Here is a 24623-nt window from a genome sequence, read left to right as displayed (position 1 = left end):
TTGCAACTGGGAAAATCATAGCCTTGACTATACGCATTTTTGTTGGCGGTGTGATGTCTCTGCTTTTTAGTGTGATGTCTAGATTTGCCATAGCTTTCCTCCCCAGGAGCAAGTGTCTTTTAATTTCTTGGCTGCAGTCCCCATCTGCGGTGATTTTGGAGCCCAGGAAAATAAAATCTGTCACTACCTCCATTTCTTCCCCATCTATTTGCCAGGAAGTGATAGGACCAGATGCCATTATCTTAGTTTTCTTAATGTTGAGTTTCAAGCCAACTTTTGCGCTCTCCTCCTTCACCCGCATCAAGAGGCTTTTTAGTTCCTCTTCGTTTTCTCCCATTAGAGTGGTATCATCTGCATATCTGAGGTTGTTGATGTTTCTCCCTGGCAATCTTAATTCCAACTTGTGATTTATCCATCCCCACCTTTCTCATGATGTGCTCTGCATATAAGTTAAATAGGCAGGGTGAGAAAGACTGACTTTGTCATTAAAGGGGAAAGAAGATACTGATTTCTATCAAACTTGGGACTCTTTTTATTATTGGCTAGAGAAATGGGACTTCGTATAGATTTAAATATGTTTTTAAGTTATCATAAATAGAAAAAAATGTGGGGGCTGACCCAGCAGGTCCAATGTTTCTGATTATTGATGTTGTTTTTTAGTTTTCTTTTGTTTTAGGGTTATTTTAAATAAAACTTATTATAAAAAAATAGGCAGGGCGACAGTATACAGCCATGCCGTACTCTTTTCCCCATTTTGAACCAATCAGTGGTTCCATGTCCAGTTCTCACTGTTGCATCTTGACCTGCATACAGGTTTGTCAAGAGACAAATAAGATGGACTGGTACTCCCATCTCTTTAAGAACTTGCCACAATTTGTTGTGATCCACACAATCAAAGGCTTTAGCATAGTCAATGAAGCAGAAGTAGATGTTTTTCTGGAACTCCCTAGCTTTCTCCATGATCCAGCATATGTTGGCAATTTGATCTCTAGTTCCTCTGCCTGTACTTCTGGTAGTTCTTGGTCCACATACTGCTGGAGCCTAGCTTGTAGGATTTTGAGCATAACTTCCTTTGGGATTGGATTTGGGAAAGGTAAACTGACTTTTTTCAATCCTGTGGCCACTGTTGAGTTTTCCAAATTTGCTGCCATATTGAGTGTAGCACTTTTACTGCATCGCCTTTTAAGATTTTGAATAGCTCAGCTGGAATACTGTCACCTCCACTAGCTTTGTTGGTGCTCAGACTTCCTAAGGCCCATTTGACTTCACACTCCAGGATGTCTGGCTCGAGGTCAGTGACCACCTCATCGTGGTTATCAGGGACATTAAGCTCTTTCTTGTATAGTTCTTCTTAGTAATCTTGCCACCTCTTCTTAAACTCTTCTGCCTCTGCTAGGTCCCTGCCGTTTTGGTCCTTTATCATGCCCATCTTTGCATGAAACGTTATGAAGGGAAAATCTCCAATTTTCTTGAAGAGATCTCTGGTCCTCCCTATTCTATTGTTTTCTTCTATTTCTTTGCACTGTTCATTCAAGAAGGCATTCTTATCTCTTCTAGCTATTCTCTGGAATTCTGCATTCAATTGGGTGTATCTTTCTCTTTCTCCCTTGCCTTTTGCTTCTCTTCTTTCCTCAGCTATTTGTAAAGCTTCCTCAGATAGCCATTTTGCTTTCTTGCATTTCTTTTTCTTTGGGATGGTTTTAGTTGCTACCTCTTGTACATTGTTATGAACCTCCGTCCATAGTTCTTCAGGCACTCTGTCTATCAGAGCTAATTCCTTAAATCTATTTGTCACCTCTACTGTATATTCATCAGGGATGTGATTTAGGTCATACCTGAGTGTCCTAGTGCTTTCCCCTACTTTCTTCAATTTAAGCCTAAATTTTGCAACGAGAAGCTCATGATCTGAGCCACAGTCAGCTCCTGGTTTAGTTTTTACTGACTGTATAGAGCTTCTCCATCTTTGGCTGCAGATCACATAGTCAATCTGATTTCTGTGTTGACCATCTGGTGATGTCCATGTGTAGAGTCATCTCTTGGGTTGTTGGAAAAGAGTGTTTGCTATGACCATCGTATTCTCTTGACAAAATTCTACCAGCCTGTGCTCTGCTTCATTTTGTACTCCAAGGCCAAACTTGCCTGTTATTCCAGTTATCTTTTGGCTTCCTACTTTAGCATTCCAATCCCCCAGGATGATAAGGACATCATTTTTTGGTGTTAATTCTAGAAGGTGTTGTAGGCCTTCATAGAACCGGTCAATTTCAGTCTCTTCAGCACCAGTGGTTGGGGCATAGACTTGGATTACTGTGATGCTGAATGGTTTGCCTTGGATTCGAACTGAGATCATTCTGTCATTTTGGAGATTGTATCCCAGTACTGCTTTTCCTACTCTTTTATTTACTATGATGGCTACTCCATTTCTTCCATTTCTTCTGAGGGATTTTTGCCCACAGTAGTATACCTGATGGTCATCTGAATTAAATGCACCCATTCCTGTCCATTGTAGTTCACTGATTCCTAAGGTGTTGATGTTGAACTTACATTCCAGGGCCCTATGGAGTATAGATTTTTACAGCATTGGACTCTCCTTTCACCAGCAGATACATCCGCAACATACATAAAGGGAGCTCCCCTCTATTGGACTCAGATGGTGCAACTCTCATTACTGAGAAGACTCTGATTCTACAGTGTTGGGTTGAGCCCTTCCAATCTGTACTGAACCGCCCATCCTCCATCAATAATGAGGCGATTGACAGAATGCCCCAGGCAGGTATCAGCCACAGCCTGGACGTCCCACTATCAAAGACTGAAACCCTACAGGTTTCAGCTAGCTGTCCAGTGGCAATGCCCCAGGATCTGACGTGATCCCAGCAGAAGTCTATAAGGAACATGGTGCAGTGCTTGTCCACAAACTCACTCAGCTGTTCCAGTCCTTCTGGAATCAAGGATCCATTCCTCAGGAACTGAAAGACGCGTCCATCGTATGCCTCTACAAGAGGAAAGGAAATCAACAAGTCTGCGATAATCATAGAGGAATATCACTGCTCTCCATCGCAGGCAAGAGCCTTGCACATGTGTTGCTGAATTGCCTGATTGACCACCTGGTACATGGTCTACTACCCGAGACACAGTGTGGCTTCCACAAAGAGTGTGGCACTGTGGACATGATCTTCGCAGCCTGACAGCTCCAAGAGAAGTGTCAAGAGCAGAATCGTGAACTGTACACCATCTTTGTGGATCTCACCAAGGCTTTTGACATTGTCATTCACAAAGGTCTGTGGTGCATCATGTCAAAGTTTGGGTGCCCTGACAGATTCATCCTCATGGTACGTCAGTTCCATGACGGCATGACAGATTGTGTTTTGGATGACGGAGAAGCTTCAGAGGCCTTTCCTGTCACAAACGGTGACAAGGAAGGGTGCGTGCTGGCACCGACCCTGTTCAGCATAATGTTTTCCGCCATGCTGACAGATGCCTTTCAGAACAATTCCTTGGGAGTCAGCCTGAAATACAGGACCAATGGGAAACTGTTCAACCTGCGAAGACTCCAGGCTGTCACCAAGATAGAGGAGATTGTGCTATGAGACCTCCTTTTTGCTGATGGCTGTGCCCTGAATGCTGGATCAGAGCAGGAAATGCAAGCCATCATGGACAAATTTGCAGCAGCATGTGACAACTTCGGTCTCCTCACCAACACAAGGAAAACCAAAGTGATGCATCAGCCAGCTCCGAACGCCCAATACCAAGAGTCCACCATCACAGTGAAGGGACAAAAGCTGCAGGCAGTGGACCAATTTGCATACCTTGGCACTTCCCTTTCCTGCGCAGTGACAATTGACATCAAGGTCAACTGCAGAATCACCAAGGCAAGCTCTGCATTTAGCAGATTACTGACCAAAGTGTGGGACTGCCGTGGAATAAGCCTTGCTACAAAGCTTAATGTCTACCGAGCAGTAGTGCTAACTACCCTGATGTATGCCAGTGAGACTTGGACTATATACAGGAGGCATGCTAGGCTATTGAACCACTTCCACACGACTTGCCTCCACAGACTTTTGAGGATCTGGTGGCAGGACAAGGTTCCAGACACAGAAGTCCTCTCCAGAGCAGGTCTGCCGTCAGTTCACACCCTGCTGATGAAAGCCCAGACATGCTGGGCAGGCCATGTTGCAAGGATGCCAGACCACCGCATCCCCAAACAGCTCTTCTATGGTGAGCTGTCTCAAGGAAAGTGATTGCACGGGGGACAAAAGAAGCGATACAAAGACATGCTGAAAGCCTCTCTCAAGTCCCTGGTTATCGACACCACCTCCTGGGAGACCCTGGCACAAGACCGATCGACATGGCTCATGCTGATCCACCAAGGCTGCCAAACATCTGAAGCCAGAAGGACAACCATAGCACAAGAGAAGCGAGCACTCCGTAAAGCCAGAATTGCAAATGTTGCAACAGTGGTGCCCACACATGTCTGCCCAACATGTGGCAGAACACTCCGTGCCCGTATCGGCCTTATCAGCCACCTGCAAACACACCTTGGACAGCTCACAACCCATTAGATGTCAAGGTCCTCATCGAAAACGATGGACAAACATCATCACATCCGCAACTGAGTGTCCTTTCAGCTTTGACCCAGACACTTCATTCTTTCTGGTGCTACTAGTACTAGCCTTCTGCTCTTAACCAGTAGCATATTGGACACCTTCCAACTTGAGGGGCTCATCTTCCGGTGTCATATCTTTTTGCCTTTTGGTACTGTCCATGGGGTTTTCATGGCAAAGATACTGGAGTGGGTTGCCATTTCCTTCTCCAGTGGATCACGTTTTGTCAGAGCTCTCTGCTATGACCTGTCCATCTTGGGTGGCCCTGCACGGCATGGCTCATAGCTTTATTGAGCTACGCAAGTCCCTTCACCACAACAAGGCATTGATCCATGAAAGGGGCTCAGCAAATAACTCTGCCCATAAATATTTTGAGGCCATTCTGTTTATGTTGAGTATATTCAGTGACCTGGTTTACACATGTCAGTCCATGGTTTAAACAATCCATGGATTGTTGTACACTAGCAGGAGAGAATAAGTGCACTGCATCTCTGCTATGTCTGCTTGGCCAGGCTATAGGTAACTGATGTTTGAATCTGGCTGTTGAGTAGTTTAGGGATTAAACAATCCAGCTGTTATCTCATGATTTGCTGTTGGATTAACTACCAGGTTGTTTAGCCCTAAACAACCATGTGTTCCATGTTGCAAGGCGTACCCAGCAATCAAGGAGTGGTCTGATTTTGTTGATTAAAAGCAGTACTGCTCAGATGTAAGATTAGCAGTGTTCCCCTTGTGTCTGGCAGCCCATGGGTTGTTTTCTTGCAAACTAACCCAATACCTGTCTCTTACCTTCAAAGGTAGTATTTACAATGATAATTTTAGTTTCATCTTTATTTTAGATCTTGAAGGTAAGCTATAACTTTCCAGTAAGAGAAAGGATGCTTCACCGAAGAGACTGGATATTTCAAAGACTGGATAGTTCATTTTTTATATAATATGACCTTAATAACCCCATGCTCTGCTATTCAATACTAGCCCTGTGTAATAAAGTTACTAATTTTATAACTTCAACTTTTATGAATTCTAGCTGTAGGTGATTATAAAAGATTTTTAATCCAGGCTGAATGTTTAAAAATATATATTAAAAGTATTTAAAGCATGAAACAAATAACCTGGCTCTACTTGGTCAAAAGCTTAGGCCATATCTAGGAAGATGAGCGTCACTTTATCAGTAATCTGAGAATTACTGGTAATATTAACTGTGCAATGAATTTTGATGTTAAGCTTCTTCCACTGATAAATCCAGTGTAATATAATGTCACTTAGTATATTTACAAATAGCAGTTAAAATTTATAATTTACATGAAAAATTAAATAGGCCATGCAAGAATTGACTCAGCTAGCATTGTTCCTTTTCTTTACAATGAACAGACTTTCTGCTTCTTTCCAAGATTGCATAATTGTTCCAACAGCTAATACCAGTGTATACAACCAAGCTACCTTAACTGCTAATATATCCACAAAATGTTTGTACACTTCAGCTCTCAGCCCACCTGGACAAGGAGCTCTATTTTGTTTTATTTTTCTTACTTGATGTTTAACCTCCTGGTCCATAATTGTTGTTACATGCTCTCAAATAATGCCGACCCTATGAATGAATGTCCTCCAAAACGCCCCATCCTTGACAGCCCTGCTCAGCTCTTACAGAGTTAAGGCTGTGGCTTCCTTTATGAATATGAGCCATCTTGTATTTGGTGTTCCTCTTCTAAAAATCCATTATTCACTGACTTACAGTTCTAGCACCAATTCATGAGGAAGAGAAGCTTAAATGGTAAACTCCATTTATATTTAATATGCCTTTCTCTCAATTTACTCAGTTAAAAATTTGAGTTTTCTTCTTGCAAGTATATCCAGTGGAATCGATATTGTTTTTTCCTATTTTATTTCCTAACCAGTACCTTTTCAGTATTATTTCTTTTGCTTTTAAGCTCAAAAGAGGAATAGGTCTCTAGGTTTACCAGTTTGTTTCGAATAACTTGAATCATTTTGGTAAATAGTGTGTTCTCTAATAAGACAACAAAGCTACCCTTTTCCAGTTCCCATGGAACCCCTCTAAGCTTCAAATTGTATGGCAATTTAGCCTAAGTATTTCCAATGGTTTTTTCTTGAGCTGTTTTTTCCCCTTTAAATTTCTTGTCACAGTCTCCTGCTGCTGAAGCATTCTCTGCATGTCCTATAGTTTCATTCCATGATTCTTCACATTATCATGTACTAAAGCTAGTTGATTCTCTACCTTATTTACTTTTTTGGAATTATATTAATACACTACATTCTTCTTTCCTCTTTTTAAATCTCTTTGCATTAAATCATGTTCTAAGCGTCAGCTCATTCTTTCAGTCTTGTCTCCAACTTTTTTTTCCAAACTATTCAGTTGCTCTGTAGTATGCAACCAGACACTCAAACTAGTGTGCCTGGCTTTCAGACCAATCAGTCTGTCTCTCACTTGATCCATCTTTAATAATCTACTCTGCTTACCTGATTCCAGGTTTTGTTGGTCTCTGTGATGATGGGCAAAAGCAAGATTTCACCAAAGCCCTTCATGGGGGAATAAATAATTGGATCGCAGAGCTGCTTTCTACTACCCTGCAACCACTCTGAATCATAGAATAGTAGAGTTAGAAGGGGTCAAGAAGCCCATCAGGTCCAACCCCCTGCTGTTGGAGGATACCAGTTTACATCATCCCACTCAAATGGCTGTCTACTTTCTTTTTGAATGTCTCTAGTGTGGGAGAGCCCACTACGTCTCTCGGCAGCTGGTTCCACTATTGCTCTATCGCTCTGACAGTGAAGAAGCTTTTCCTGATGTCCAGCCTGAATCTGTGTTGTTGCAACTTGAATTAATTATTCTGTTTCCTACACTATGGTATCAGCAAGAAGAGATCTTGACCTTCCTCTTTGTTACAGCCCTTGAGGTACTTATAGAAGGATACTGTGTCTCCTCTCAGTCTTTTCTTCTCAAGGCTGAACATGCCCAGTTCTCTCAGTCTCTCCTCATAGGGCAGTGTTTCCAAAACCTGGATCATTTTTGTTGCCCTCCTATAGACCCTTTCTAATTTTTCTGCAAGTTTCTTAAATCTTGGTACCCAGAACTGGGCACAATATTCCAGATGAAGTCTGACTAGTGAGGAGTATAGGAGAACTACTGCTTCTTGTGATTTGGAAGTAATACTTCTGTTAATGCATCCCAAAATAGCATTTACCCTTTTGGTGGCTGCATCACATTTTGGCTCATATTTATTTCTTTATTTAAAACTTTTGTATGCCATCACCACATGCCTTGGCATCTCAGGACAACTCACAGTACATACAATTAAAAACAATAAAATGATCTTTATAAATAACAATTCAATAAAAGACTACATAAGGATAAAAAAACCAAAAACAAAAAGAGCGACTGTTCAACAATAAAATATTAGTTTTTAAAATAGCGATTAAATAGAAAGGTTTTAACCTGGCACTGAAAAGAATATAAACTTGGCGCAAGGCGCACCTCTCCAGAGACCGCATTCCATAATCTGGGTACCACTGCAGAGAAGGCCCTGCTCCGGGTAGATGTTCTTTTTATCTCCTTTAAAGAGAGCAGAGCCTCTCCCGCAGATCTTAAGGGGCATGAGGGCATGTAAGGGAAGAGGCTCTCCTTCAGGTGCCCTGGTCCCAAGCCGTTCAGGGCTTTATAGATTAAAACCAGCACCTTGAATTGGGCTCGGACTTCAACTGGGAGCCAGTGTAGCTGCTGGAGGACTGGTGTTATGAGAATAATGACCATTCCCCGTCAGCAGCCTGGCAGCTCTGTTCTGTACCAGCTGAAGTATCCAGACCATTTCAAGGGCAGCCCCATATAGAGAGCATTACAGTTACCAAACTGGGAGGTTACTGGAGCGTGAATCACTGTTGCTAGGCAGTGATTGTCCAGGTAAGGACACAGCTGGTGGATCAGCTGAAGCTGTAGGAAAACACTCCTTGCCACCGCTGCCACCTGGTTAAGTTAAGAATACTTAACCTATTGTCCACAATTACTCCAAGATCTTTTTCAGTTCTGTTGAGCCACAGATTCCCAATTATTTTATCAATGCATTTGTATTTTTCCCTGGGGGGAGGACTTGGCACTTGTTCCTATTGAATCTCATTCTATTGCTTTCAGCCCAGCATACAAGTTCATCAAAATCACCCCGGATCTTCATTCTGCCTTCTAGGTGTTTGCTGTTCTACCCAGTTTTGTATTGTCTGCAAATTTGATTATATTTCCTTGTACTTCCTCATCTAAATAATAAAGATGTTGAAGAGCGTTAGGTCCAGGACTGAATCCTGTGGCAGCCCATTAGATTTCCCAGGATGGCCATGCCCCTTCCCATAGTTCTACCTTTCTCTCCAAATGGTCAATTGTTTGATGGTTTTCTGGCTTTTCTTTATTGCATTGCTTTTTTTTTTTTTTTGTTCAGGTTAGAAGTTGGGATTTCAGATTTTAAACTGAAATATACTGTGTTCTGGCCTTCCCCTTTTATCTTTGGTTGCACTCATTCTCATCATTCCTGAGAACTTCTGGAACCCCCTGAGAACTTCTGCAAAATGGATTTTGGACCTAAAAGTGCTTTAATGTCCTTATTTTACACTGTCTTTTTCCCCCTACAGCAGTGCATTTATCACTAAAGCAGAAATAAGACTAAAATAATGTTCCTATGTTAATATCCCTTATGTTTTATTATCTAAGAATCATACAATTTTCAACTGTTGTATAAGAAAAGCACTTCTACAAACCTTTGAGACTCTTGGTAGTTTTGTGACTTTTGAAATCCCCATCCCATGTGCATCAGCAGAACTGTGTAACGGATTCTTCTACCAGTTGCCATCAGGGGTATTTGAGGCCAGCCATTGCATTCAGTGGTATCTCGGCTCACGAATGCCTCAGTTCATGACCAAATCAGGTCATGAACAGAAATTTCAGAAAAAGTTTGCCTCAGTTTGCGAACTCCGCATTGGGTGATGACCACGATCGTGGCCATGTTGTTGCACAAACACGATCGTGATTGTGTCCATCTTCCCTGCACGAGCTCGACTGTGACCGCGCCTGTCTCTCTGCACAAGCATGATCATGACCACCCCTGATCTCTATCACATGATTATGGTTTGGACTCTCACTCCAAACAATAACCTCCCCCCGCACCTTGGTTAGTGTTCTCTACTCTACTGTACTTTGTTACTTTGTTGTTCTTTGTTACTTTGTTTCAAATTTTTGTGATTTAAAAAAATGTTTTCAGAATGGATTAACCTTATTTACATTGAACTGTATGGGGAAATTTGACTTGACTCACGACCAATTCGGTAATGACCAGAGTAATGGAACAGATTGTTTGTGAGCTGAGGTACCACTGTATTTTACATTGATGGCAGGGATAATTCATATGGTAAGGGTCTTTGAGTATGCAAATCCTACATAGAACTGCTTTTTATCAGCCATTATCCAAAACTTTTAGATTAATCCTAAGACAAGGGCCAAGGGGAAATTTCCATTTTGGAAAATACCTTGGGGGAGGACTAATTACAGTAATGAGTAGGTCCAAAGGCAAAAGGGGGAAGTCAAAATTTTAAAATTACAAGCATATTTTAGGTTATATCTCTTACAGTGTTGTTGTTACTATTACATTATTACATGTATATCCTGCACTTCATCGGTTGCAAAGAACCCAAGGCAGCTTACAAAGTTCTGCTCTCCTTTATTTCCACATAAACAATCCTGTGAGGTAGATTAGACTAAGAGTCTGTGATTGGTTCAGAGTTATGCAATGAACCTCATGGCCAAGTGGAGATTAGAACCCAGATCTTCTGCATCCAAAACTGTTAAGCACTACACCATACTGCCTCCATAGTAAGTCCTATAAGACACATTTCACTTTTAGAATGATGAGGGAACTGCACAAAAGCTGGAAAACTGGGAAACAATTGGTGGTTGGGCAAATAGGGAGGGGCCAGGGGAAGGTGTGTAGGGCATTTTGGGGAGGGACAAAGGTTGGATGGATAGCCAGGGGGAGCAATGATCATGCCTGTCCCAGTTGAAATAAGAAAGTAAACAGAACTCTTGCACTGTGTGATATGGTAATCTAATCAAATTCTTTACATATTAGATAGTACCAAGAGTGCAGTAGGGCAAATTTTAACGTATTTATTTAAAAATTTTATAACCAATCCAAGGTAAACATATTTTCATATTCTAGACAACCCCAGTCAAAATTAACCAACCTGCTCTTGTTAGAGATTACTTCAGGCGGATATTGTAATTACAGTTTATATTGGACAGCTTAATTTGACATTTTTTGGTGCTGTGACTTCAAACACACATCAGTACAAATATTCAAATGAGTCTTCCCAAATGAAAACATAATCAGTTGCAGAAGTATTTCTGTTAGGAATCAGTTAAGAACATGTGCAGATTAATGTCATTGCCTACTAAAACCAGTTTGACACTGATTCATAATGCTTTGATTCAATTACAAAAATACAAGGTGGAAAGGGAACAACAGTGTCCACAAAACTCTTTCTCTTTTTAGTATTGCTGAGGACCACAATTAATCAAATTGATGTCCATTATCAAAGTGATGGCTACAGTTAGGATTGTAGAAAATGCCTCACTTGTTTTCGCTCTGTGATGTGATTCCAATGCAACTATTCTGCCGCTTTGGAAAAGGCAGTGCTGATAACATGTTCACAGAGCTGAGCATATTAAAATTCACATAAAGCTTCATTCAGTCTAGCAACTCCAGAATCAGACAGCGAAGCTGAGATCAGTGTCAAGTCTTCCTGCAATGTTAATGCACTTCATACTGCCATGTAGCGTTGTTCTTGCTCAAAATGATAGTAATGATTTTCCGCCTCCATCACATTTCTTGATGTTTGACAGAACTAGTGGTTTGGTGCTATGTTAGCACAACATTTTTAACCTATCTGTATGGTTACTATAAATTTAATTTTCCAAGATCCTATCTGTTCAGAATTAATTTTTCATTGAATACAATCAAATTAATTAAACTTCGTTTTCCATGATCAATTCAGTCATAGTACACAAGTACTTGCATTTCTTGTATAACTTGTTCTTAGCCTTCCATAAGAAGTACTTCTCTTCCTACTTGCGCACTATGGTCTTAATCATACTGTTTTATGAACTTGCAAGCTGCAGTAGCATATATAATCCTTAACACAGCATGACCACAAGTGAAGCAAGCATATTAAAAATACATAGAATCTTGGACTATGTAGTGGTATTTTTACATAGGTGTCAATGTATTGTGAGCTGCCCAGGGAGCCTTATGGCTAAGGGATGCGGCATACAAGTCAAATAATGCATACATGCATAAATAAATAGGTTGAAGCTGCACTATGGCATGCTTTCTAAGTTCTATTTGCAGAGTCCATTACGTGTTGTGATTCTGACTGCATTGGGTTTATAAGGGAATGGAGACTTTTGTAAAACTTAATGTAAGATGGACTCAAGGGCAGACTTAAACTGGCTTCATAGTAGCATGCCCGGTGATTCTGCAAGGTTGCATAATTTTTTTTCTTTTCTTTTGGAATTCTACTCCATGAAGGTGTAAATATAGAACACTGGTTGGTCTCTTTGGACTTACTGTTAAGGATAAAAGTACACTGCCCAAATTCAACAACATGTTTCTGGAGGTATGAAACCCACAAAAAGATCGGAGTCATTCTGTGCAATACACCCACATCTCTCTGCTGTATGACATATAATTGCTCCATGCTTTCCTTAAGGGCAAGGCAGTGTTGAATGCAATGCTTCCATTCCAGTGGCAGACAGCATAAGTTGCGTGGTTTGTGGGAAGAAACAAACTTGCTAGCCTTGAGATGAAACATACTTTCTGCATTTTCTACATATTTTGGCTATTAGATCTGATTCAATTCTATGGCAGCTCATAAAGGATACTCTCTTCTAGTTAGGGGTGCACCATTTGTTTTACGCAAGGCTCGTTGTATGTTGCACAGCCCCAGTCTATCATTTATTTCTACAAATAATGACTATTAGCATGGAGGCACTATGCATGACAGTGCCTTGTTGCAAAAATTTTTTTGAACCGGGTATGATTCAGTGCCATCTGGCAGAGAATATCCTGCTGGATATATGATTTGAGAGTGGCTTATGGAGGAATATTTCTTGTTCTTTATAACTGTCACCTCGGGTCAGTTAATAAACACATTAATATGCATCATGCAAAAGACACCAATTTTATTGGTCAGAGCGCCTTTGCCCCTGTGGTATGGAACAGTTAGAAACCACAGAGCATGTCCTGTTGAGGTGCACATTCTACAGGGATATTTGCACTGGACTCATTTCCCCACTGATGAATTGCTTCCTGGGCCATATGGAACAACAATATATTTATATATTTCTGTCTGACACTAACCCAACAATAACATATAGTGTCACTAAATTCTTTGTGGCCATGAGGGGTGTCTGAAGACAGATCCTGGGGGATTGTGGCTCTACCTAGTTGGACAAGGACAAAGTTTGGAATTGTCACCGACTTAAGATGACTGATATTGTGTTGAAGTATTTATTAATCCAAGTGGGGTTTTAATATAGAAAATGTTTTATATATTTACTTTTTAAAATTTATGTATTTATTGAATGGAGCTGCTCTTCGGCCGCAATAAAGTCTGTCTGTCTGTCTATTGGAAGGAACCCTGGTTTTTCTTAAAGGCAATAGCCTTGACAGTCTTGGAGGTATGTGATGCTTATTTTGGGGTGCAGGAGAATGACTATTCATTAGACACACTGAATCCATGTGGAGCAAAAACTGGAACCAACAACCATTTTCAGTGCTCTCTTTTTGCCTGCATGAGTTGTGTATTGTTGAACAGTTGGCAAGGTATAGTACATGGATTGGAATCTGTGTTTGACTAGTTACGTGGCAAAGGATGCAAGCTTGTGCTTTTGATAATAATGTAGAGACCATCATTTCATCTAAATAACTTCCAAAATCCTGGCAACCATGCAATTTTATGTAAGAGTCACCAAGATTTGTAACAGATGGATTTCAAGTTATAATTTAATTATTACATATTCAAATACCTGCAAAAAGGAGTTGGTGTTTTTCATATGATAATACGACATGGTGCAGGATATTCCCAGTGACTTCACAGTCTTATTTTAAGAGAAGCAGCTGAGAAATAACAACACTTTTCACAGCTTCTGGTATCTGAATAATTTAAGAGGGATAGAACAGTAAAAATGGTGCACCCAGCTAAATGCCATGCAAAAATTATTAGAACTGCAGACTGTGGCAGATTTTGGAAGATACAGCTTCAAAAAAACATGTAATGTATAAATGGCTAGGAATACAGTATTAAAACTTAACTGCATAAATTAAGGGGAATGGAAAGCAACATAGTTTACTTCAAAATTAAAATGTAAATCCAAGTCTCACAGTGATGTAAGTATGCATTTTATCAACATGTTGGGAAGGCTTAAAATAGATGCATATGGAGAGCAGGCACTAAGGCGGAAAATTTTCAGAGCACTGTTTGTGGTCCTACAGCTTTAATATATTCTTTCTGCTTTAAACATGATTTTACATTTTACTTTTAAATAATGTTTTATCCTTGAATATACCTGTTGAGTTTTATTTTACTTTCAGTTAACTTCATGAACTTGATTTAGTTGTGACCAAGCTGAAAATACCAAGCAGTGAATTAAAGATGTCTCAGCTTAAAAGAAAAACAAAACTATTTGACATTTACATCATGGATACAAAGTCTTTATGGCCAGAGGTACAAAAACAGGTTTGCTGATGTTGGGACCACATACAGAATGCATGCATATTCAGGATTATCCTATATCCTGTGGGATGGGATCTTTTAGGAACCCTTGCCTGCTCAGTCTCTTGGTATTAGCACTGATCAAACTGAGAGGCTATATAGTTTGGATTAGGCCGACAGGGCAGGTTTCCCTTGAATGCTGTAGGTAAAAGGGACAGAATTAATATTTCTTGCAGTTTTCTTGCAGTGCAGTGGTAAATAGGTAGGGTTTTCACTGCCAAACTGTACTTCAGCATGACTCGATAATTCATCTTTGACATTTTTTGGATTAAAGTCAAGAAGACTAGGAAATCAGGATTAATATTTTTCTTCCTAAACTACTGGTCAAATAAAGTTAAGCTCACAGCTTAGCATTTCTTAAGCCTGTGTGAATTGGTGCATCACTTAAGTTACCATTTTCCCATGTACCCAACAGAGGTATTTTGGGTTAGCATAATCTTTGCAGAAAAGAAACCGTTTCTAAACTGCATTTGAAAATTACAGAGAGGAGAAGGGAAACATGAACAAATGAAGTACATTGGGCTAGGAGAAAAATTGAAGGGCAGGTAATTACATGGAATTGACTGGATGAAATAAAGAGGGGAAGAAGGAAGAAAAGGTGAATTTTTTTTTCTTGTTCAAATATCAGAACTTGTAAGGGACAAGGGGCTATGCGTAAATGCAATGTGATGGTAGGGCTTCTGCTTGGTGCCAGGATGCCTGAGATTCCAGCCATGTCAGATATCAGTACTATAGCAGTCAAGTACTATCTTGGAGATAAATACACATTTACAGTTCCAGATTCCAAGATTACCAAAGCAGGAAAGCAGAAAAACAGCAAACAACAAATCCTTTTCATTTTCAAGTACTTTGGTAGTTATGAAATTCAAAAAACTTAGGACAAATGTTATGTCACCCCCACCTCATGTCCTGGCAAAGAATCCCTTCCATCCAAATCAGATTTTTCCTATCTCATGGGTTTGACCAGAAATGACCTTGAGTAAGAACCAAGTCTATCCAGTACTGAAAATTAAATTGAGTTCCCCAGCTAGTCTTTATTTTCAATTACTATGATTATCATAGAATCCAAAAATATTCAGGACACAAATTTTCTTGTCCCTTCAAAATTCGGTATAGGTCATGCCAAATCTGTGTTGATAAAAATGTTTTTGTGTTTGTAAGCTAACTATGCTTAGCAATCCATTTGATCCTAACTTAATTTTCAGGATTCATTCATTTTGCAAAAGGAGGTATTCTGTCCAAACATTCTTCAGGAGTGGGGTGCTGAAAGAGAACGCATTCTTTGAAGATTTCTGGACTCTGCATGAGCTGTTCTTACTGTTGCACTAAAGGAAGTCAAAAGCCATGCAGATGCAAAAGGCCTAACAATCCAAACATTGGGACATGCCTTTTGACAGGAAGAATGTTCCAACAATTACATGTGATATCCTGAAATAATCTTGGTTAATCCTGATGTTTGTTGAATCAAAACTTGCATTCTTTTACAACTTAAGTCTAAATTGGTTTGCTTTTTATTAATCTGTGTGGCATTGTATGTACCTAACAGACATTTTATTTCAAATAGTTGTCCATGTTCATGATGTATTATGTCAAAAATGTTTTTTCAAAGTATTTGTGTATTTTAATGATCGTATGAACTGTGCTGATATCATCTTGATTCATATATGTCACTTTGACTGGATTCACATGACATGCTAAGACAGCCATTGAGTGTGTCAGCCAAATCTGCCCTGCTTCCCAGGGGGTGGTTTCTAAGACACCCTGGAATGTATTTTATACCACCTCAAATAGCCATGGCTTGTTCTTGGATTTAGTAAACCTGATGTGGCTTGATGTGTCATCTGAACCTGGATGACACCATAAGCCATGGCCAAGCTAAAAGGCTACAAAGCTTCATGGCCAGAGCATCAAAAAGGGACACTTTGGATTCCTGTAATTAGCTTTCTCTTACACTCCTGTCACACTGGGAGAAGTAGGACATCTCAAGAACAGTTCTGTTCTCCTAGCATTGAAAGGCAGGTGGAGCCTACCAGGTTCTATTGCATGCCTGCCACTCAATCCCAGGGGTTGGAAGGCAGCAAAAGGAAGGCGAACAGAGGAGCTTGGCACCCCCAACCTGTTTCTGTGCAGGACCAAAGTGACAGGTGGGAACTCAGCAAAGGTAAGAAGGTCCAGCTTCAGTGAGGTGAGCAGGTCTCTCCTTTTTCCTTCTTCAGCAAACTTAGACAAAACATTAGAAGCACAATCCTTTCCTTGCGTTCTACAGATTATAAACAGCACAAATCAAAATGTTGATATGTGGGAATAGCATCTTGCCCATGAATCACTGTGCTGAATCCAAATGGAAACATCACTTCCTTCTCTCCCTTTCAGAAAAACTTCTGACTTACACCCTCAGGATTATTCCTGCTGCTTGAGGGGTAGATAGCAGAAATTTCAGACATTTTTAATTGGTCTGTTGCTTCAGGTGTCATCTCCTTACAGGCTCAAGGAGCTGTCCCTCAGTCTCTTCCCCACTCATTTCTGAAATGTCTTCCTTCTTTTCCAAGCTGGACTGGTTCTCATTCTCTGCCTGAGTGTCTTCACTTTGTAATCATGAAACTGCAAACTCATCTGCACACCTTTGCCCTTTCACTGCTTCCTCTGGAATTGAGACTGTAACTTGAGCAAGCTGGACTCCCTCTCTACTTTCATTTCTTTTTCTCCTTTGTCACATCCCCATCTGCTGTTGGGATAGGCATGGGTAGAGGGGAGTGACCTTTACGAAGCCAAAGGTGGCTTTGGTTCTCTACCAGTTGTACCTGCTAATTTCTCCTGCCTAATGCCAGATGAAGGTGGGGGAAAGGATGGGGTTGAGTTGCCTGGTGCTTCTCTACCTCGGGACTTGCCTTTACTTTGCACAGCCAGCACTCAAATAAGCTGTGCTCAGTGAGCAGGGAGGCTGCTAATCCCCAGCCACCTACATGGCAATTGCAAATAAGAGGAGTTGCTTCTTCCAAGGCCTCCCCAGTAACCTACCGCCTGCCCTTGTTCCTCTTTCCCCACTGCTTGGTTTCAGTGTGGCTTAACGGAGTCCCACTGTGGCTAAGTGGTAGGATGGGATGGACTATCTCAGTTTGGGTTTCCAAGCCCAGTGCTAGTTGATGCATGCCTCCCTTCCCTCCACACCCTTCTTGAGCAATCCTGCTGTCTGGCTTTAAGTGTCTGTACAAACCCACCTTCTGGTTTTAATATGCTCAAACAGAAATGTCACTTCAATTGTCTGTATGTGAACATTGTAACTCTGTGTTATACCGCAAATGGTGTAAATTTGGTGGTAGGCTTATTGGTTGCAAGAAGTTGAATATTTTCAGTTGTCCTACCTAAATATAGATTTTCCTTGCTCAGAGTAATTTTTGTACAAAGCTGTGTAATGAGACAATGTGTGTTTGGGGGGATAGCCCAGAACAAGCCAGAATAAGATGCAAAAGAATAAGATTAGGCAAGGAATGGACAGTGGGAAGGAGCTGGTGAGAGGTCGGGTTGGTTTGGAATTGGGACTTGAATGTGTGTATGACACCTATTCATTCAGATCTGGATTTTCAGGACTTGTGAGAGGACAGGGGGCTGGGCTGAGAGGGGTATTCCCCAGGAGGATGGTAGGGTGGAGATGATTTCATGTGGTGGAGGTTTTCCTGGAGTTCAGTGAGAAACTGGGCTAGGTGAGATTGGGGAGAAGAATTGCATATTTGACAGAATATATGTCTGACAGATTATATTATTTTAACTGGTCTTCACAGTAAAGCTGCATTGAAGTGTTCCCTAACAACTAATAAAATGACAAGAAGGAAATGTATATTTTCCCTGGAGCAAGAAGAAAGATATTTATTATGTTTTTCTAATGAGTAGGGCCACTGTTTTATCTAACTTAGTATTGATGGACGGCATCTTACCAAGGCCTCAGTTAATCCAGGCTCCTCAATGCCCTCCTTCTTTTGTGAGTCTGCTTTCTTACTGTTCCCAGCTGCTGTTCCTCATTTTGTTTTTTCTCATCAATTATACCACTTACTTGTTTGAGAGGCAGAAAGCCAGTAATGAGAGCCAGTGGCATCTGCTGTTCCCTCAGCCCACCTCCACTGTTGTCTGGGCCAGAGGGAGAGAAAAAAGGGTGAACAAGTGAGTTGCAATGGTGATGAGGGGCTCAACTCCAAGGGGCTCTCATCAGTGGGCTCTTGCTGGGGTAGTAAGCCTCAGCAGGTGTACAGCTGTGCAACAGATACACTGATATATCTGTCCTGCTACCTGAGGCAATAGCTGCTTACTAGGACTTCATGCATTCAGAGTATATGCTGTCTTATTGAGCACTGAGCCCTCCAAGATTCACAGTAATATTGTGCTTTATATCTACAGCAGTAAGCCAGGGTGTAAAGCCCTTTGCCTGGGGGCCAAATCAGGAGTATCAGGAGTACCCATCTAGCCCTATATGATTTACCAGTTGGCCATGTCCCTTTTCCCTGGCCTCAGCAAACACTGATTGTTTGATCGTTTCTGAGCTTTTGCACAAGCGCATGGCAAAAGAAGGAGGGGACGGCAGAGAATGAGGTGGCTATCTGGAGTCACTGAAGCAGTTGGTGTGAGCTTGGGTGGACTCCGGGAGATGGTGGAGGACAGGAAGGCCTGGAGGAATGTTGTCCATGGGGTTGCGATGGGTCGGACACGACTTAGCGACTAACAACAACATATGTGTGCATACACAGAGTAAAATTGTAAAATGTTAAAATGGCACTCCTAAGTCTGAGTTACTTGAAGTGAGAGCTTTGAGCTAAAATGAACTTATTTATTTTTGCATTGTGCCCCTGCCTTTTGTCTTTAGTTATAACCCACCTATACCAATAGGTCTCAAGATGGCTAAACTTACAACATAGTTAACTGCCCCTAGAATGTGGCTCCCAACACCTCTCTGAAATAGATGCTGAAGAAGTGCTGAAAGCGGTTCTACAGTACCAGTCTAATAGCCTGTTGGCTAACTCACTAGGGTTTGATTTGATTAAGTAGCAGGGCTGTTCCAACAAATTTACTTCCCTGATGAAGACCTATACTTGCCCTATCCTCCAGTCATTCCAGGATTTTATTATTATCTGCACTAGTCACTACCTCAAACTTAATCTATCTCACAGGGTTATTGTGTAGATAAAATTGGAGGATCATATATCCTGATTTTAGCTCTTGGAGGAAAGCTGGTATACAAATAGAATATATTCATAGTAGCTCTGGTTGCCTATGTGTTGCTCTTTCATCTTCTTGCTGCAGTAGGTGGATGTGCATTGCAGGAGGTTGGTGGGCTGACAGGCAGATGGCTCGGCTGCCTCTGGTAGTTAAGCTGCAGAGAGCCTCACTGACAAGTGAATGAGTGGGGACTAAACAAACAGTTGTGTGTGTGGGGGGGTGTTAAAGAGAGTGATTGTGTTAATAGGTGAGTGGAGCATGAGCAGGTGAGAAGAGGGGAGCAGCAAACAGGAGGATCTGCTATATCCTGTAGAGGGAAGGTGCGCACTGTTCTGTAACTCATTAGGGATAAACTTGGAAGTTCTTGTGGAATAAACATTCCTCTTAGGCCTAAGCTGCCTATCAACGCCACACACTGCATGTGGAAACAGCACTATCCAGTCTAGTAAAACAACCTCCACAAAATGGAAACAGTGCAGCAAGAAGAGACATACCTCGAGCTGAAAGGAAAGGTTTTTGGTTATCTATGTTGTTCCAAACTGCTTACTTTAAATCCACACATACACACATCCTGGCACCCACACCTTCAAAGCTAGCAAGAGGAAATTTAAAGTTGCAGTCTTATGCACACTTGGAATCAGCCCCACTGAATTTAATAGGGCTGACTTTTGAGTATATTTGTTTATAGGTTCCATTCCTATACAAAGAGAATACCATTGAAAATAGTTCTAAATAGAGATGGAAGAGGAAGAGAGAGAATAGACCAGAGATTTGATTTTTCCCACCTACTTGAATCTGAACAAATTTTGTGTCAGAATTTTACTACTTGATAAGTATCAATCTTGTAAAATTATATAATCACTCCCAGTTTTCTTAGATCAGTGCTGATTTAATAGCTCAAGCCTAACATTTCAGAGAATAAAACAACATGGAGAACAGAGATAATGTTAATTTATCCCTGTCCTTCCCATCTTTCTTTTTAATAGTACCCTTTTCTCAATATGGAAAAGGGGTGCACATGAATGCTCATCATCTGTGCATGCATGCACACAAACAGTCCAGTTTTCCTGCCATTATTGCTCTTACCCTCAAACCTACTCTTTCAAATCCCTTTAGTGGGGTATTCAAGGGGCAAGGCCTTGGATTAGCAAGGGTCCCATCCTAGATAAAAGTCTACAGCACCCAAAATTGAAGGCTGTCAGAAGGTGAGAAACACATGCAAAGGGTCTTCCTCTGTTTTGTGAAGGAAAAAAAAAAAAAACAGATGGGAGGAAAAAAGTAAACTGAGACTTGCCTTTTTTGGCTCAAGAGAGAGACATTTTAAAAATGGGAAAGGAGGCAGATTGGGAGGAAACACTTGGGAATCTCTTTAAAAAAATCAATATAGGAATGGTTTGCAGCTAGAGGAAAAGATAGATCATTCAGAACAGGATTCAAGAAGTTGAATTGGCTTTTCTGTTCCCCTGCAGTGTCACAAACAAAGGAACAGATAGAAAATGAGCAAATGTGAGGGTGGGTGAAGAAGGACAGCCATCAAATTAGTGGGGTGGAGAGAGTGACTAAGCAAAGAGGAGGACTGACTGAGGAGTCAATAAAATGGACATCCAGAAAAGCAAGCAAATTACTGGCAAAATAGTGGATAAATGGATATTTAGTCTACATATGTTCCACTGGCAGCACCAGCTAGATCAGTCCCAAGCCTGGATTTCCCCTCTAGTAGGTGGTGAGATGCTGCTTTTTCCTGTATTCCCCAGGTTTGCTACCTGCACCCTCAGGCTCACCACATCTCCTAGCAGGGCTAATCCAAGGTAGTGCTCCTCTTGATTTGCTGTAAGCTGCCTTGAGTAAATGGTCTAAAGAAAACACAGTATATAGATGTCAGATATTTTTTAAATGCTTCTGACAAGTCTATAAACTGTATTTGGTAAGAAGTTGTAGAATTATTTATTTTACTGCTGGCTGCCAGAATAAATATATATCAGGATGTAATGTGCTGTTCCTATAAGCTGCCAATACGTTCTATTTTAAAGAAAGCTCTATTTTATTTAATGGTATGAAAATGCCATCTGAGGCAGTTGCTTCCAAAGAGGGTGCCATTTGGTTGCAACAACTTGCTGTGCAGAAGGTCCCCCTCATGTGTGCAAGGGCAGGAGGCTTCTCTGTGTGGCAGATCCTGGGAGCAATTCACAGTAGCTTCCTAACTGGAAACATTTGAACTACTGCTGTGAGAGGTTATCAAAGTACTTAGATGGTGGGGGGGGGGCAGGTCAGTTACTTTTAGTTTGGGTGAAGACAGAATGCCTGACTGCATTCATGAGTTTCTCCTGAATTGTTCAAGTTCCCTGTGACCAAAAAAAGTTACTCTGGGATTCATTTTTGCTGTTCATGCATGATTTCAGCTGTGTTTATTTAGCAAGTTCAGTAGCATAAGAACCCTAACCATGTTCATTCGTTTTGTCTCTGCTCTATTACAGGATGATGAAGTGGTTCTGCAGTGCACTGCTACTGTTCACAAAGAACAGCAGAAATTGTGCCTTGCTGCAGAAGGATTTGGCAACAGGCTCTGCTTCTTGGAATCAACTTCAAATTCCAAGGTACTGCAAGCTGTCTTATTTGAATGCTGTTTTAAACATTACCTGCTAAAGCCTTTCTTCTTAAAATATTTCTTTTGTGATGTAGAGCAAATCTTAGCAGGAGGCACAGATGAATTGTATTCCAGCACTTTATGTAGATATTAATCTTGCTGATATTCAGAAAAATACTTCGAAGGCTAGAATACTACTTGAACATATAAAAACTCTTTCAAGTATGGATATATAATTCGAAACTTCTGTAAGAAATCTATTTGCAATAAGCTTTATTTTATTGTTTGTTTTAGAATTTGAATTAGTATATGGTGGAGGTAAGGAAGTAGGCTGGATGGGAGAACAGTTTCTCTAAGTGAATGTTGTTGTGGTGGCAGGTAGGTAACATTCCTCTGTTATGTTCTCCCATGTTACAGATGGATAGAGTCTTCTTATCTCTGAATCATTTCCATTTTGGGATTGTTACATTAATTTTTCCAACCCAAGATGTTTGGAGCTGAGAGCAAGTTAAATAGACAAATTGTTATCCAGATGATATTTTCTCTCCAAATATGCCATGGCATAATAGTATGACAGCCACTGCAAGCCACATCATACTAGTGAAGTACAATTTTACTTCACATATTTATACTGCAATCCTACATATGTCTACTCAGGAGCATGATTCCTTGAGTTCAGTGGAACTTACTCGCAGAAAAGTGTGCATTGGGCTGCAGCCTTGGACTGCAGTTGCAGTTCAGTGATATTTATGTAGCATTATAGCATCCCTTCCTATAATCAGAAGTATTTGTACCATGTACTGTAGACCGTATGAAAGAAAGTTGATAGAGATTTGTATAAGCTTAAATGGATTGCATTTTTCTTTTCTAGCTACTTCTCATTTTTTATATTTCTATAAGGGACTGGCTTTGATGTCCCATCAGTGGAGCAGTAGGAGGACCAGGACTCACAGTGATGTAATGCTGATGCTTTTGTATTTTGGAGTGCCTTGGTCTTGATTGAACAGTTAACACTCATTAGCTTTTCAAATGAACAGTTAAGATACATTTAAGGGCAATTCAAACCTGGAGGATAATGGAACTGGCCTGTTGATACAGATCAATATAGCTGCCTGAGATACTGGATTCTCTTGGGGGACATGACTATGGGGACCATCATGATGACTCTCCCCTCTTCAAAAATGGACCACTGCCTCTAGAATCATCAAGCAGGCCACTACAGCAGAGTCTTTTCTGCCAAGAAGCCTACCTACATCTGTGGCAGTCAGCCCTGTGTGTGAAAATGGATCTCAGATTCTTCCATAGAGACTTTAAAATTTATGAATGATTGTCTTCAAATCCATTATATGAAATGGGGACCTGTGATTGAGAAAGGTTTTTTTAAAAATCATGATCTGCCTAAGCGCTTGATTTCACCCAAAGTAACATTTTAGATTCCACTACAGCTGCAAAGAATTCCTCCATTTTTTAACCAGTTAAATAGTATAAACTGCTATAGTTATCTGTGGCATATTATTTATTTATGAGTAAGTTTTAATATTTTGGTAAGAGAAGAAAATGCTTTGTTTACACTAAGCATTTGTTGAGCTTGAATAAACATGAGCTAGTCATAACTCTAGCTCTCTTAAACTGGCAGTGTTTTTTTTTTCCTTTTAAATAATGGAATCATATTATTACATAATATAGTAAGAACATCCGAAACTTAATTTCAGATGTTATAAATTAGTGCAACACTTGGAGGGAAATATTAGTTGTTGTTGATTGAAAGAGAACACCATATTCTTAGAGGGCATTTGGAGTATATGAGTATTTAGCATTACTCGAATAGTACAGTCCTCTTTGATTGAAAATGGAACAGCATGAATTGGTTGTAATCATATTGTTTTAAAATCCTGTTTTAAATTATATTTGATCCACCATTATGAAGACAAACTATTTCATAATAAAAAGAAAAAAAAATGTTCCTCAAATTTCATTTTATTTCCACTTTAAACTTGGGTACAGGGGAGACTAACAAAAAATCTATCATGTTGACTGACACCCCTACTCTAGTGTGAGTTATTTTCCATTTGTTCCTTTCTATCTCCATGTAAAACTCACAATTTTTTGTGGTAGATTTTTCTTTTAGCTTTGCACATTTTGGTTTGTTTCACACCTTGTACAGGAAGGAAACTTAATCCACATGTTACTTTTGTGTTTAGAAATGTACCACAGAATGATTTTGCCGTTAGTTGTACCCTATGATTATGTTGTTTGAATATGCCCTCAAGTGGTAGAAGTTGGTATTTACCTTTCAAAACAATAAATCCCTCATAATTAAATCACTTCTTAGGATGTATCTGTCTTTAACATCAGAAGTGATTGTGCAAATCAGTACTCATGCTGAGTCTTTTTGTAACACTTATTAAAAAACA

General features: G+C 40.4%; 1 protein-coding gene across 9 annotated transcripts in view; it reads left to right on the top strand.

Annotated features, from left to right (window-relative positions):
* RYR2 (ryanodine receptor 2) overlaps window positions 1-24623 on the top strand; it is a 373600-nt gene that overhangs the window by 80559 nt on the left and 268418 nt on the right. For all 9 annotated transcript variants that reach the window (XM_044419812.1, XM_044419847.1, XM_044419795.1 and 6 more), the window contains one exon: window positions 22100-22219. In XM_044419812.1, the coding sequence (XP_044275747.1) occupies window positions 22100-22219 (120 nt within the window). The remainder of the gene's footprint in view (window positions 1-22099; window positions 22220-24623) is intronic.

Source organism: Varanus komodoensis, unplaced genomic scaffold (genome assembly GCF_004798865.1).
Source record: "Varanus komodoensis strain SLA01 unplaced genomic scaffold, ASM479886v1 scaffold1, whole genome shotgun sequence".
NCBI lineage: Eukaryota > Metazoa > Chordata > Lepidosauria > Squamata > Varanidae > Varanus > Varanus komodoensis.
This window is presented reverse-complemented; position numbering and strand designations above follow the sequence as displayed.